This window comes from Emydura macquarii, unplaced genomic scaffold (assembly GCF_026122565.2).
Source record: "Emydura macquarii macquarii isolate MOO-44397 ecotype Brisbane River unplaced genomic scaffold, CSIRO-AGI_Emac_v2 contig_3128, whole genome shotgun sequence".
Classification (NCBI taxonomy): Eukaryota; Metazoa; Chordata; order Testudines; family Chelidae; genus Emydura; species Emydura macquarii.
Window position 1 is genome coordinate 497,699 of NW_027133265.1, and position 15,783 is coordinate 513,481.

At 39.3% G+C, this 15,783-nt stretch overlaps 1 protein-coding gene across 8 annotated transcripts in view; it reads right to left on the reverse strand.

Annotated features, from left to right (window-relative positions):
- Nucleotides 1–11,492, reverse strand: part of FIP1L1 (factor interacting with PAPOLA and CPSF1) — a 65,666-nt gene extending 54,174 nt beyond the window's left edge. The window contains exons 1-4 of one of the 8 annotated variants that reach the window (XM_067531141.1): nucleotides 11,407–11,492; nucleotides 8,678–8,717; nucleotides 3,607–3,664; nucleotides 2,120–2,220 (exon numbers count right to left, since the gene is read on the reverse strand). In XM_067531141.1, coding sequence (XP_067387242.1) covers nucleotides 2,120–2,220; nucleotides 3,607–3,664; nucleotides 8,678–8,717; nucleotides 11,407–11,452 — 245 coding nt within the window. In that variant the 5' untranslated portion in view covers nucleotides 11,453–11,492. Of the gene's footprint in view, nucleotides 1–2,119; nucleotides 2,224–3,606; nucleotides 3,665–8,677; nucleotides 8,718–10,450; nucleotides 10,743–11,406 lie in introns of those variants that run through there. The other 7 variants (XM_067531140.1, XM_067531139.1, XM_067531138.1 and 4 more) reach the window with 7 other exon arrangements.
- Nucleotides 11,493–15,783: the final 4,291 nt, after the last annotated feature.

Sequence of the window (15,783 nt, forward strand, 5' to 3'; positions counted from 1 at the left end):
ATTGGAGAATGCTTTAGATAAATATTCGTTGTTGTTTCAGTATTTAATATAATTTAATCTGTATTGAAGCAGGAAGAATAAGCATTTATCAAAACTGACTGAAAGGTTACTGTAGTTTCAGTAAGTACATACCCTTGTGTCTTTTGCTGAAAATGCTATTTTGTACCATCTGAAATACTCCTCAGTCAAACAACTATCTTGCACCTTTACACTAACAATACAATGTTATAAAAACAGTGTCCAAAAATCAGGCCAATAGAACTTTCTTCACAGACACCAATAGATCTTGAACTTCCAGTGCATATATAAAAATGCATTAACTAAAAAGAGGACACTGCTGCTCTCATAATAGAGTGCTGTCACTTGAAAAGGTTCAGTACCGGTGCTGTCACTCAGGACACCAAGGGATAAATTCTACCTTAGAATATGTGCAAGTGGCTCATCCCCACATATAGTATTTGCCCCTAAACATGGTGAAGACACTTTTATTGTATAATCTTGGAAAGTAAAAACAAGGGTACAATTTGCAGCATAGCTATCCTGCAATATGTTTTTATTCTCTTTTATTCTCTTCCCAAATAAAAGTAATTTGCATTGCAATAAGGCAAGACTGACAAAGTGTTTTTCTTCTGATATGACATGCTACACCGGTACAAAACTTTGCTGAGAAAATCTTTATAGTTCTCTTATCAATGGCTGAAATTAAATATTACATGTACAGATAATTTAAACTTGTAAAATAACTTACTGCACTGAAGTTTATTTAAACTGTAAAACTGAATTCATTTTAGAAGTTTTTTTTCCTTACATAAACACAGGAGTGGCTGACAAATTCATTGCATAATTTCTCCGGCAGTACTTTTTAGGGAAAAATGGTCATTTTATTTAAAATTCCTTGAATTTAGACTAATAAAGTTTAGTATAATCTGCTGATTAACCTATGTACTTAGGGTAAGAGGGGCACCCTGACCATTAGGAATGTAATCCCAATCATCCACCCTATCTTTTTTTTTTTTTTTCCCAGGTTCTCCTTACCCAAGGATGACCCACTCCAGAACATACAATATACTGGTGAAGTGACAAACAACCACAAATATTGATCAGAAACAGAGCTGGCATTTTTTATGGTACAGTCTTGCAAACTTAGTTATTTTAATATATGAAATATTTAAAACTCTGGAATATCAAACCCTTTACAAAGTATGCCTAGAAAATGTACAACTGCAGCACATACAGCATTAAATCCTGATAGTTCTATTGGACTATTCATGTGAGAAAAGCAAGCAGAATTTGGCTCACAGTATTACCATAGGCAGCAGAATAATATAATTTTATTCTATGCATAAACAGCAACCCTAAAACAGACTTTCCATTTTTACTGGGTTTTTTTCCTTCGGAATCCTTGTAAACATGTAATTCACTTGGAAAATTGTATTCCATAATTTTAAATGAACTTAGTGCTCTTTAAAGTTGTTGGGGTAGAAGAAAGAGAAAATTAAGTCCTCTATTTATTCACAGGAAAAAAAATTACAGAAAAATGATAATGCAAGTTTTTCTACACAGCCCAACCTCGTGCCTGAGCCCTAACCTTGAGGGACCATCTCTAGGGACTGGCAGTTCAATCTTGATGTCCATTAAATCCTCTGTGAACATCATAAAAATGCCAACTGTGATGGAGTTTTTAATAGGCATCTTGTCTACTAGAAATTAGATGGAGAACAAACATATTTAATGTTCTCTTTGTGCTTAATACTTTCCAGTTTGCAAAGGAAAAGTCGATATATCATAAATTCGAATTCAGTTATATTGCCACTTAATTAAAACTAAGCCTCAGTCACTATATGTTTCTGCAATACAACTGTTATTCAGAAACTGAAAGTGAAAATGTAACCCATCTGCTGACTCTTCCTTGCAGAAATTTTATATTACAGTTTTCTGTTTTCAGATCAATTTGATAATTACATTTTAACTGATTAACCAGATGAAAAGAGAAACAGAAGTATATAGAACAAATTAGCTGTCATCTATTTCAACCATTATACTTGCTGTAAGGTCTCAGACAAACACTTAATATTCAGGTAGTGAAAATTTTCCCCCTGAATATTTAAAAATAACTTACCCATACTGTGGAGCTCCTGTTTTAATATCTCCTATGGTGACATGAACATCATCCTCATCATCATCACTGTCACTGTCACTGTCATCTTCAGCCTCTGTCACCTTCTTCAACAAAAACAGACATGAAAGGTCCAATTAAACATTTCTTTATAATATCGTAGACTTAAGCGTCCATTCCAGAAAACTTTGGGGGAAAAACAAATGAACGTTAACAAGTTAATTTATACTTTTTGGCTTACAGCTGACATTTACTGTTTAGCACAAAGGGATCCTAACAGGAAAACAAAATTTATCCATTGAGTTTTTGTGAATGCTGCTGATATATGGATGCAAAGTGGTGATAAGACAAATATCTTGAATGTCAATATGCTATTTTTTAAACTAATAATAGGTCTGTAATACATATTTAAAAACTTAAAGTTCTGCAAAGTAAAGAAAAACTGGTTTGGGCTACCCAAGACCTCTTTTTGTCTACTGAGTCCATAACAGCTCTACCATCATCTGCTCAGCACGGAAAGAACATAAAAATAAGTAAGACCAAGATCTCTGCATCTTTTAATACACATTCACTGCAAATCAAATACTAATATATATTATATATATATATATATAAAAATGCTGGTAAAAACAAATTTTCAGATACATTATTCAGCAATCACCACAAAATTTCATTAAATAATTTATGCCAACTTTTTTTCTCTATAGCTTTACTCATCAAATAACTTATTCAATGAATACCAATAATAGTCCTTGAATAAGTTATTTAATTTTTTTCCTGTTACTTTTAACATTAAGGTATGCTTTTTAGACTGATGTTAACCTGCTATTGACCCTATATGTATTGCCCTATATGTATTCCCCCTTTTCCCTTGATAACCCTAATTTTATTAAAATGTCTTAATAATATACTGTCTTCTCTTTAGCATGTAAGTTAATTGCCTGGAGATGCAAGAGGGGGAAGGGGAAGATGATATTAGAAATGAATATTAACATGAATACACATTTAAAACATTACACTAATTAGTTGCCTCCATGATTCCAAAATATTAAAACAACTGTTTATTTACAAAATCAGAATTCGCCCCCACCCTCAAAAAAAAAAAAAAAAAAACCTTTGCAGCACTAATAGTAATTAACACAGTGCTTTTCATCGGACAACCACAAAACACTTTCCAAACATTAGATAAGCTTCGACATCCTTGTTAGGTCAGTGTTAGACCCATTTTAAAGTTAACTTTTAGCAAAAGGTTAACCTATTTGACATGCACAAGGTCATACAATAAGTACTGTTTCGGATATTATTAAGAAATCTCTGACAAGAACTGCTCGTAAAAAATGAATTGAAAATTAGTCAAATGAAGTAACAGAACTTAACATGTAAAGTTAGTTACTTTAAGAAAGTTCTTTAATCACTGAAATTATCATTGCCCCATGTGAAAGCAAAACATATTAACTAATAATACATCTGTAATACAAATTTAAAATTACCGTTTTCACTACACCATTTTCAGCAGCTTCCTCTTCATTTGCAGAAGGAGGTGGAGCACTTAAAAACAGAAAATGCAAGCTAGTTACTATGTGTACCAATATGTTACAGTGAAAAAGCACTGATACATATTTTGAAGTACAGCCAAGGTCCCAGCAGTCTTTTATATGACTGCTAAGCAAAAAAAAAAATGTAAGAGATAACAACTTAATGTCAGCTTTATAGTATTAGGTGACACAAATTATACTAACTAGATATTTACAGAGTATTTTTAATTTTTCTCCATGTTTGGATCCTGCTTCTATTGAAGTCAAAGGCAGCTTTTCCACTGAGCATAATGAAGTATGATTTGATCTTCAGTATGCAAAAATGAGGATTGAGATTTTACAACTAAGTTGTTTAGACACATCTTCCATTAAAATATTGAAAGATGTATACCTAAATTTCCAAGAACGCTTCAAAAAATCTCTATCAAGGTTTTTTCTCTTTTTATCTGGCACAATAGTATAAGATATTTTAGATACAACATTTAATTAGCCTTTAAATGTATTGTAATCATATTTGTAAAGTCCACTAGTTTTGAAAATACTGTCTGTTTTTTAAGTCATCCTGGCACTCTGAAATTTATAAAAACAAGTTAACTCATTAACCAGTATTTTGTTGCTTCTGACACAGCAAAAACTAACTACTAAACTTAAGTTCTATAGCTTTGTTGACATGCTTGTTTATGCTGCCTAAACAAAACAATATACTGACCAAAGCTCCATAACTGAAAAGGAGAATATTGGGTACATAAAAATATTTCCTCAAACCCTTAAGTGGGTTCTGCGGTTTCAGCTTTTTCTGGATGGGCAATCAAACCAAAAAACAAATTCAGTCCTAACTTAAGTTGACAATACTCCCAATGCTTCCATGAGAGTCGCACCTGCTTGTTACCAGGGCTGAATCTGGTTCTGGGATTCAAACCTAGATGTTCCACACCACTGTCTACTAGGATGACATACTGGCTACTGGTAAGTTAAAAAATCACTGAATTTAATGCTTGTGAATGGTGCTGGAATTACAAGAACAGAAACACAGCATTAGTAGTAGTACAACCTTCCCCATTCTATCTCAACCTGAAATAAGCCACTTTAGCAGTGAGGAGATAGTTTAGTATTCATTCAGTACATGAATGAGACTGCCAATGGTGATGCCAATTATTTTCAATCAGGATAATTTGTTTTGTGGTGAGGTGTGGTACTACTGACTAGAAACTTCAGTAAACCAACTAATTTAACAGCTGATCATTTTAACTCCCACAGAGCCAACACTCAGAAAAGAAAACAGTATTTCTGGTGTGACTTTAATAATGATATCACTACAAAGCCTTAAAAAGTAACCAATACATCACAGAACTAGTCTAGCATATTTTAATTACTGTGGCAAATACAATCCAAAGTTTATATGCCACAGAGGCTGGCTCCAATATGCATGAACATATTTTTATTAGACATGCTCAAGTACAGTGAATCTCAGAATGTAGATACATTATTAAACTTCTCATGCCTCTGTATTCTTTCAGTATTTTTCCATCATCAGTTGTACCCAAATGAGACAAAACACTTTTACTGCACACCTAAACAAGCAAACCAGCACATTGCTCATGATAGCCATTTTGACAAGAGTTGTAGAAATGGAGCTGGTGGCAGCAAGATTAGGAAATCAAATAACTACACTGAGGACTTAAGCCCCCTGCCACCCAGTGGAATTCATAACCCCAAGTTGGATCCCCACACAACACACAGGGAGACTTAGGTGTCTAAAAAAAAGGATTCACAGAAGCCAGCATGCTTGATGGAGAGCTGCCTATGCTAATCAGTACAAAATGATGAGAGGGAGAGGCCTAAGTATACCCTTCAAAGGTAGTTAGGCAGCAGCTGATCAGCAGTTCTCTAAATGCCATGGGCACATAAATGGTGGACTTCGGTACCTAAGCCTCCTTGTGAATCTAGCCCTTAAGGTCTGAAACCATAGAAAAGAGGAAAGGCTCAAGGTCATAGCAATGAAACACTATGGAAAAGAAGAATCTGGAGATTGGTTACAGAAGATATTTTAAAAAATCAGAAAACCAGATAGCATAATCTCAACCATCAATATTAGAAGACTCACCAATATGAAAGTTGTATCAGAAAACAGAAACAAAAGGCATCATTTTTTCCATCATTTTTTTCAACAAATTTGTTTAACTTTTCACTGACTCGTGACCACAAATATGCCACTTTGGATAACAAAACTGGATTCAAATTTTTACAAGAAGTAGATACAGTGGAACATGATCCTAACCAATCATATGGAAGTAGAATGCAAGTAGACTGCAAGTCCAAAACTGTGAGTGCATTTCAGTGGACTTTCACTCCTCACATAGGGACGCTTCACTCCTCTTATTGCAAAATTTCATTCCATTTGAACTGAATCCACTGTAGAACACAGAAGTCATTATATAATAGACAAGTGTAAAGCACTGAATTTCAAAGGGATCATCCCTACCCCTCCATTGCCCTGTGTGGAAATGGTTTAAAAAAAAAAAAATCCAGACTTGATGCAGTTGCTCCAAACAGAAAATTCAGAAAAGGAAGGCCAGTCTTGCAATAGCTGTTTGCAGCAGGGAATAGAGCACTTACTACAGCTACTCCACACTGTGGCCTTCATCACACTGAGAACATTAGCAATTCTTCCACCATTAGTCAAACACCAGTGCAGCCTCGTCACCAGTGTTAGCAAAGGTGGAAAAGCTAGAATAAATTGGTGTATGCCTTTTTAACACTGTCAACTAACCCTGCTCTGAGCTAGTTACTATGGGTAAAAATTATAAGTAGGCTTGGAAGGATCAGATTTTTTTACTGGTAAATGTGGATTTCTCCACACATACACACAAAAGTGGAAATATATTTCCATAGATAACAAAAATGTACAGATAGGCAGAGTAATAAAAATGACGCTTGCTTATTATAGTCAAAATTCAATGATTTAGACTTTACAAATGCACAATGAATGAATAGTAAAAACAGGTATAACTTGTTAATTTAAGGATATTTATTTGTATATTTGACACAATGCTGAAAATTTGTGTTTTAATGGTTTACAAAGCTTTAGCTTTTTCAATCTTAACATCTACTTTCATTCATTCATTGTCTGACCCCCCATAATTTCCTGTCACTGTGCAAATTTATTTTTAAGCATTTTTCAATGTTTATCAATTTAAACAATAAATATCTGCTGAAATTATTTTAAAAAAAAACAACTGAGTTCTGCCAAACCTAGGTGGTAGTGAAAAAACACACTAAAACGCCAAGTTTAGATGACAGGGTAAAGATGTCAGAGCTCCAATCTATTTTAGTGTTTCCATCAGCATCAGCTGAACTGCACTGCACTGCACTAGATTAACGACAGGAAAACTGCTAAAAGGCCTAGACCTGTAAAGGTATTTAAGGCATTGCTGCACTCAGCGTCACAACACCTAACAGATTTAGGAGCCTAAATCTCATTTTCAAATGGGATTTAGGCATTTAGGAGTCTAAATCCATAGATCAGACACTAAAACAGGTGTTGCAACGCTGAGCACAGCAATATCTACATATTTTAAAAATCTGGGCCAAAGTCTTCAGTGTCGCTGCAGCCTAGAAATGAAGAGTTGTATCTTGGCAGGTTCTCAGTCTCCACATTCTGTGGTGGGAGAGGACACAGAGCACAACCGTAGTTGTAGGGACACCTCTGGATGATCTCTGTCACCAAGTTAACTCAATGCTTAGCTGAGATATACTCTTGAATGAAGAAAAGGTTGAAGTTAAACCATTGTAAAACTGAGGTTATGCTGGTAGGTAAAAGAAAGTGCCAAAAGAAGTTTGTAGGCACTCCACAGTCTAGGAAGTTTTCCTGGAGCCCTTGCTGGTGTTAAACTTTCACATAGCAGCACCTGCAAGTAACATGTTCTACCATCTCTCGCTGGCCAGAAGTCATGTCCTATCCTTGTGAATAACGATCTGGCTTTGGTAATTCATGCCTTTGTCATCTCCGGTCTGAACTGCAACCATGCAATCTACGTCAGCCTGACAGCTCCACTGCTGAGGAAATTAGAGCTAGTATACAATGCAGCAGCACATCTCCTCACTAACACAAGTTACTATAAGCACATCACACCTGCCCTCTGCTCACTACAGAAAATCATATCATGTAGAAGATTTCAGTCCTTAGCATAAGGTCGCTAAGTGGCCTTGGCACAGGATACCTAGAAAATACTGCTCAGGAATCTCAGTCATTCTCGACAATTCCACTCCTCAGGCACAATTAATTTAAAAGGGTTCAACTGTAATCTAATATGAATATCCCTTAGAAGACAATCCCCGGGAACATTCAGTATATGTTTCAGGCCTATAATCTGACTTTAGGAACACACTAATGTAGTCAAATAAATGAAAACCAAGAATTAGCAGAAGTGAATGATTCCATGCCGATATTTTTAATGTTATATTTATTGTTCTGAATGCCTTTACTTGCTCAATATCTATTGTTTCACTTGCCCTCAAAACAGAGCAATAACCCCCCTGGAAAATAGAATGAAATGTTCTTACTTCATTGTAGTTTCTACACTGAAATGCTATGTTGCACCTTCATAGCAAGTACTGTAAATTACAGCAGATATCCCTGTACCTCCCACAATATTCCATTTATGTGAGTTTTTTTCCCCTCATTTTACAGCAGTAGGCTCCCAATGTAACAAAAGCTATGTTAAAGAAATCTGTTAGTCCTTTCTACAGCGATATTGATAACCCTGCAATTAACAAATAAAAGTGGACTTTCATATTTAAGACTGAACAGTCCAAATTTCTAGGTATAACCATTTAAAAAGTGAGCTGGACTGGCAGATCACATATATGACATGAGGGAAATGTTCAAAGACACAAATTTAGGTGTCTAACTCCCAATGACTTTCAAGTGGCTATCACTTTGCAAGAAACTGGTGTGAAATGATTTGTTATGGATATATTTTTTGCACAACTACATTATCGGATTCACAACTATCAAGACACCCACCTAGTTTTTTGTTCCTCTGGTCTCTCTGCTTCATTTTCATCTGTCACAAGAAAAACATACTATTTAAGAATTATGTATTAGAAACCATAGAGTCAAAAATATCAGAGTATTTTGCAAGCTCTAATTCTGATCCTATACCAAATGACTGTATGTAAACAACGTTTGCTTTTAATGTACCACTAAATAAAATTTTGGACCATCCAATCCTGAGTTGGATCCATGTGGTCAGACATTTGAGCCCACACAACCCCCTATTAAAGCCAACAGAGCTCCACAAACAGACCCTTTGCAGTATCAGGGTTTTAGTTTGCAGACAGTATTAATGTGTTTAGGGTAAATGGGTATGTCTACACTGCAGCTGGAAGCGAGCCTCGCAATCAGGGACTTGCGCTAGCAAGGTTCAAGGTAGCATACTAAAAACAGCAGGGTGGATGTTGTGGCTTGGGCTGTAGCTCAGGCTCTCAAGCCCACACAATCCACTAGGCTTGACAGCTACATCCACATTGCTATTTTTAGCATGCTAGTTCAAGCCCCACTTGTGAGAATCTGTGTACCCAGGTTAGGGGGCTCACTCCCAGCTGCAGTGTAGACATACCCAAGGAAGTCAAGTTCTACAAGTTTCAAATAAAAAAGAATGAGATTATTTCAAACCTGTTTTCATTTTGAGATCACTTATTTATTGTTATTATATTAAAATGTGAATTATGTATGTGAAAATTTGATCTACAGCAGGAAGTGCCTATAATAGTTTACTGGTGTTTAGAATCAAAGAATTTTGAGACAATTTATACGAAAGGCATTACAGAATATAAGGGTTTGATCCTACAATCTTTATTCACACAAGCAATCATATGGACTTTGGTAAATGAGGGCTGCAGGAATGGCCCTAAATGTGTACTCAGTACTCCCATATCAATCACACCTCAAGATTTCCTCAAAGTATCTGAGCCACTGCTACCTCTCAGAAAAAAGAGACACCTCTTAGCACCCATGCATGCTTCTCATCAATCACTGTTTTTTAACCCTCCCATCCAAACTGAGTGGATTTGGTACAGATTAAAGATTGAAGCAAAGTTTGAACCTAATGTCCAAACAGCCTTTTCCCCAGAACTCTTCTAGAGCCAATAGTACAATCACTATACAGGATGGGAAATTACAGTGGAAACACAAATTTTAAACCTTTGGTATTTCAAAGGAGTCTGTCACCTCCAGATACAGGAAATGCCTAAATAGGATGGTGATTGCTAAATTACAAGACCAGACAGAGAGAACCATGGACTTTTTTTTTTTTAAAGGGGACAAGCATTTGTGGGAACACACAATCAGTAGCATCCTTAGGCCCTTTGCGGGAGGGGGAGGGAAAGAGGGGAAGATCCAGAAGGGGGAACATCTGAAGCCCCTCCAGGCAATAAATGGAGCGGGGAGGGCCCAGTGCCGCAGAGCGGGGAGATCACGGACTGTCGTTACACTGGTTATTAGGAGACCTGGGGTGCGCCGGGCCCTGCAGCCCGCTCGCACAAGCAGGTGGCTCCCGTACCAACGGGCAGGGCCAGGCCTGGCTGCCGCCGCAGCTGCTCATGCGGGGGATGGGCGAGCGGGGTCAGGGGCAGCAGGCCCGGCCTAGCCCAGGGAGCCGGCCTAGGCGGCGGGGAGAGCGGCTGCTGCGCACTGGGGCCTAGCTAGCGCTCCCCTTCCGGCCTCTCCCCGTTCTGCGGCGCCAGGGAGCCCGAGGCGGCCGGGCCGGGCCGGCTCGGGGCCTAGGAAGGTCCGTACCGCCATAAAGCCACTCCTCCTCCTCATCCCCGCCGGCCCCGCTCAGGTCCGCCGTCAGCCGCTCCACCTCGCCGGCCGCCATGGCCGCCTCCCTCGGGACTCGCGCCGGCCCCTGCCGCGCGCAGCAGCCACAGACACCCGCCGCGCCGGCTCCACGCGCGGGGAGGGGGCCCGCAGCAGTTCGCTTCAGCAGCGGCAGCCGAGCACGAGCAGCTCGGAGCGGCGCGGCTTGTGTGCGCGCAGCGCCCGCCCCTCCCCCGCCGAGGAGCCGCTCGCTCGCTCAGTGCTTCCCCTCCCCCAGCCGAGTGACTGACACACGCACAGGGAAAAGGGGCGGCTTCCGCCGCCCCAAGGGACGCGCGGGCTCGGGGCTGGCCGGCCTGTGGGGCCCCGGCCTGCCCCCAGTCTCACCAGGAGGCGGAGTGGGGCCGGCCCCTCTCCATGGGGCACAGCGGGGCGAGGATCCCCTCCCAGCGGCCGCCCTGGGGAGAAGGGTACAGGGCCAGCCTGCTCGGGCCCTTTCCCCCAGCCCGGCTAACTGGTGCCACAAAATAGGGGGCTTCTGCCATCAGCCGGGGGAGGAGGAAATGCACTTGCCAGCCCCCCGGGCTACAGAAATCCTGAATTATTAGATCCAGCCCCAAAAATAAAAAAGTAATTAAACCAAATCCCTGGGGACTCTGCCTTGCAGGGCTGAGTCTCAGGGGACCCTCCCCTTCCCCAGCTGGAGCGTCCTCATTGCAGCTTGGAGAATCCAGCCCTGAATAGGCCTGCATTGATGGAGGCCTTCCCCAAGCTGCTGGCAAGAGGAGCTGGGCTTAGCCTCCATTATCCGGGGGGGCTGCCATTCTGGGTCTTGCCACCCACTTGTATCATTATTCTGCATCCCTCCACACTGCATCCAGGCTTCTGCCCTGCTCACGTTTTCCCCCTTACTCCTAAAGTCTCTATTTCACCTGCTTCTCTCCAGTATTTTCCTTCCTTTTCCCCTGACAAGCCCATGTCCTGGTCTTCTCCTTCTCTATCACTCACCTCCCTCCCCCATTCCCATTAGGCATTTTTACTGTTCCCTAAATTGCCAAGTCGTCCTCCTCCTGTCTATTTAGCACAGGAAGGGAGACCATTTTCCTTAAAGGCAGCCTTGCTTCAATCCCTTCTGAAAAACAGTAGGTGATGGCTGTCATCTTTGTTAAGGGAAGCTTCCCTTTCACATGTAGCAAATGCTGTGGAAAAATGGTGGCCATCTTTAGTGTGGTTTCAGGCCCACACCAACAAAGGCAAGGCCTCATAATAAAAAGAATAGCAGTGGAAACAAGTTTGGCCCACCTCCTTGGGTCCACTTCACCCCAGGTATGAGGATTTTCCTTTTCCCAGGCTCCCACTGCAAACACTGAAATTGGAGCCCCCACTCCACTCTCTGAAAATCAAAACAGAAGCTTGTGCAAATATTAAAAGCTCTATCTGTGGCAAAGAGCTCATTCTTTGAATCATCTACACAGTTCCAACCTTGTTTTACAGCTTCATACTTGGCATAAATGTAGTCTTGAGTGAACTTTCACTTTGCTGGAGAAATTTCCTTTTGAAATAAATGTTAAATGTTTGAAAGTGGTGTGATGAGGATGGATGGTACATTACTTTTGTTAATGGTTTAACCATGCAATGAAGTCAGCAGGTCATTTTCATAGCTAGAAGTCAATTCTAGTTTACTATGCAATCAGCAGTGAAGTGAGGAAGGAGTTTTGATTTGGAAAGTTTTCAGGCCTATACACTTCCTATACACTTCAAGGAACTTGTATCTTTTATTAAGGGTCAGTATTTCTCTTTCCCCTCTCGTCTTCATTTGTTTACTTGGTACACTTGACAGTGCTTTGACCTTGATCTTACCAGATGCTTCGTGTAGGCATGATGATCCACCTGAGAAGAGTGTCTTGCAGGATTGGGCCCTTAGTCTACACACTCTTTCCCCTGTACAGTCAGTGAGTTTTATTTGTTTGTTGGAACTTTCTCACAGATGAGAAAATAAAACATTGAATTTTAAAAGATCTGATACTAAACCCACAAAAATTGACAGGACTCAAAGGCAGGTGCAGAATATGAAACATTTTTTTAAACTTTTAAAAAACCTACAAGATTTCAAGTTTATAATGAGTCTTCAAATCAATACTGATTTTTTTATTTTTTTATTTCAGGAATGCTTAAATATTTGCACAAGTAAAAATTAAAATAGACTACAAATAACTGCCAATGTAAATTTCCTTTAATGGAATCATTGTGGATTTACACTGGTTAATCTGATTTTGTGCGCTGGCTAGTCATCTTCCAGACTGGCCTATAAGAGAAATAGTTGCACTCTGTACCGTATTAAAAAAAAGCCATCATGATTTCTTGACAGAATTTCCATTGCTTTGATTCTGCATAACTGAAAATAATGGAAGTTAAAACATTAAAAAATAAAAACATAACACTGGAAAAGCAGAAGAAAACAAAAACACAATTTTCCAGCCTTTGTCTGTGATATGTCAAAGAAAAACCTCCAAGATTTTTAGCCTCCAAAGTAATTCAATCTGACAAGGAATTAATTCTGCCTATACCTATGCAGGTGATCAACCATCACCAATCCTTTTTTGGCATTAATTGTTCACATAAAATAGCTTTCCAGACTAATCTTATCTTTCATATTGTTAAGCATTGTAAAGTTTTACATCACAGCTAGTAGGTTAAAATAATAGATCAGAGTTAGAACAGAACAAAGATTCAAATCAGAGCTGAGAAAAAAGGTGAATCTGAGTGGGTATAAGAGGGAGACAAACCAGAACTGGAATTAAAAGATCATTCCCCTGCCATTCATCACCACAGAAGATCAATAGAATTTATTGTCAGTTTTGCGAGTTCAGTGTTACTAGATGAAATATGGTAATTTTTAAAGTGATAGATATTTTGGAGAAATTTTTTAAAGTTGCCTGTGGACGGTTATTTTTAATGGTGACCATATGATTGATTTTTAAGTACTTTACAAATTTTAAATATTTATTTTTGGTATTTAAGCAACATGTGGAATAATTTTTGAACTACTTACCTTTCAATAATTTATTGTTCAATTTTAAGTTGGATGGTGTAAAAAAGAATCATCTTTTTTTTAAGATATAAGAGCAAGGTATTATGGTTATGCTGGAGGGTGTTAATGGCTGCCATCAAATAGTATCTATGATTTATAGTAACCATATCCCCTTATAAACTTATGGCCATGCTAGCCATCTTCCATTCAGACTAAATAGAAGAAGCAATTACACTTCTTCATGGAGTAAGATAGCTGGAGACAATAGAAGCCACCATCCAAGGCACCAGGGCACATGCAAAGTTTATAAGCAGCTAAGCCATTCAGGCCGAGTATTTTCCCTAGGGACTGATTAGAAACAGAGACTGGAGCATTGAGTGGTTGCAAATGGTGTGAAAGCCATCAGAAAACCTGAGAAGCAGTGATGAGCACAGTCCTGAGAGGGAACAGAGTCAGAGCCCCTTCAGGTACAGGAAAGGCAGGCTTAGAAATTGTGAGCAAATATACTGCCAATATGTTCCTACTGTACTCAGGGAAACAGGACAATCTGTATGTTCTTTGTAAATAGGATTGCACCAAAGAAATACCTGACTCATATCATATCCCAATACCTCAAATACTGGTTAACTAACTGGGCCAAGAGGCAACACTGGTATTAGTGGTGAGATAGCATTTCCAAGGAGAGAAATTGTGAGCTGGTATTCCTGTTGAGCCATAATGGAGGTGCTAACAGAACACACACATGCCCAAAACAGAATTAAAACAAGGTCTACAACAAGAGGTGGAGACTTCTCAAAATAATTTAGAACAGGAGGTGAAGACTTTGGAAAAGGAATTAAAGAAACATCTAGAGGTTTCCCAGCAAGGACTGAGAGACCTGTGGTTGGAGATACAAATCTTTGTCTGGACAGATTTGAAAACCCAAATGCAAAACTCTCAGCCTGGAATGGCAAGGTGAATTGATGAGGTAACCAGCAACCTGATTATCATGGACAAGTCTTCCAAAGAAATAGAAGAGACCAGGAAAACTTTGTCCAATTTGGAACTTCCTAACAAAGAGAAGCAAAGACTTAAGGAGCTAAAAAATTCAGTTTCGGAAGTCAATCAAAATGTCACAGTCTATAGTGGAAGTAATCCACTTGGAAGACGAATTGCGCCAGCCAAAGCACTTGGACAAAACAGGACATTTGCAACACTTTTCTACCCCATTTGTAACCAACAGGCTCAGAGGGGAGAGATTTGATTGTTCCAACTCAGGTAATACAAAAGCCAACTTTCTTTGAAGGGAGGCTTATTTGGTTCATTTTGACATAGCCCAGATGAACAGAGAAGGGGGTTTCTAGCAGCCAATTTGAATGGTACAGCTCTAATGGTTTTGCAGAACTTACCCCAAGAAAAGAACCTAAATCATCCATATTTGGTACAAGGTATTGATATGCAGTTTAGAGTCAGATATCAACATAAGAGGCTCAGGGTGCAACTGAGAGCAAGGAAAAGGAAAGAAAAGACCCCACCTCAACTGGTAGAGGCCCTGAGGACATTTGTGCACCTGGCATATCTAGATACCAGTGAGAACTGCCAGGATATATTAGCAGTGGACTAATTTATACATGATCAGCTGGACTTGGACTTGCAGATCAAGATCTGTGAAAGGAGGCCAAGAATACTCCCAGAGACTGTGGAATTTGCCACAGAACTTGAATCTTTCCTTATAACAGCCCACCAGAAAAAGTAGTAGATGCTAGTGTGGAAAATCCAAGGTGATCGCCATGAGCCTTCAACCAGTCCTTGGACTTCACCCGCAGTTCTGGTTAAGGAAGAAGATGGAAGCACCAGATTCTTTGTGGACTATAGAAATCTAAATCAAGTAACTTTACAGGATTCTTATCAATTATCATAAATAGATAATTGATAAGATGCTGTAGCAGGTTCAGTCTGGTTTTCCACTCTGGATCCTATGAGTGGGAGTTGGCAAGTGGAAATGTATCCACAGGATAGGGGAAAAAATTGCATTCACAGCAGGACAGGAGATGACTGGATTTTAATTTGAAGCATAATTCAAAGGGCTAATTTACAACTTCTTCTGCCTTCTGAGACTCAATTAGGCTCCCACCCACCAGTTAATATTTAATTAATGACGCTTACACATCCGGGTTTGATCTTGCTCCAACTGATTATTGGGAACACGATTATTGGGCCCTGCCTCTAAATTAATCAGTTGAGGACTTGTCTACACGTGATGTTGCTGCACAGCAAGCCAGAATGTGAATCTACAGCA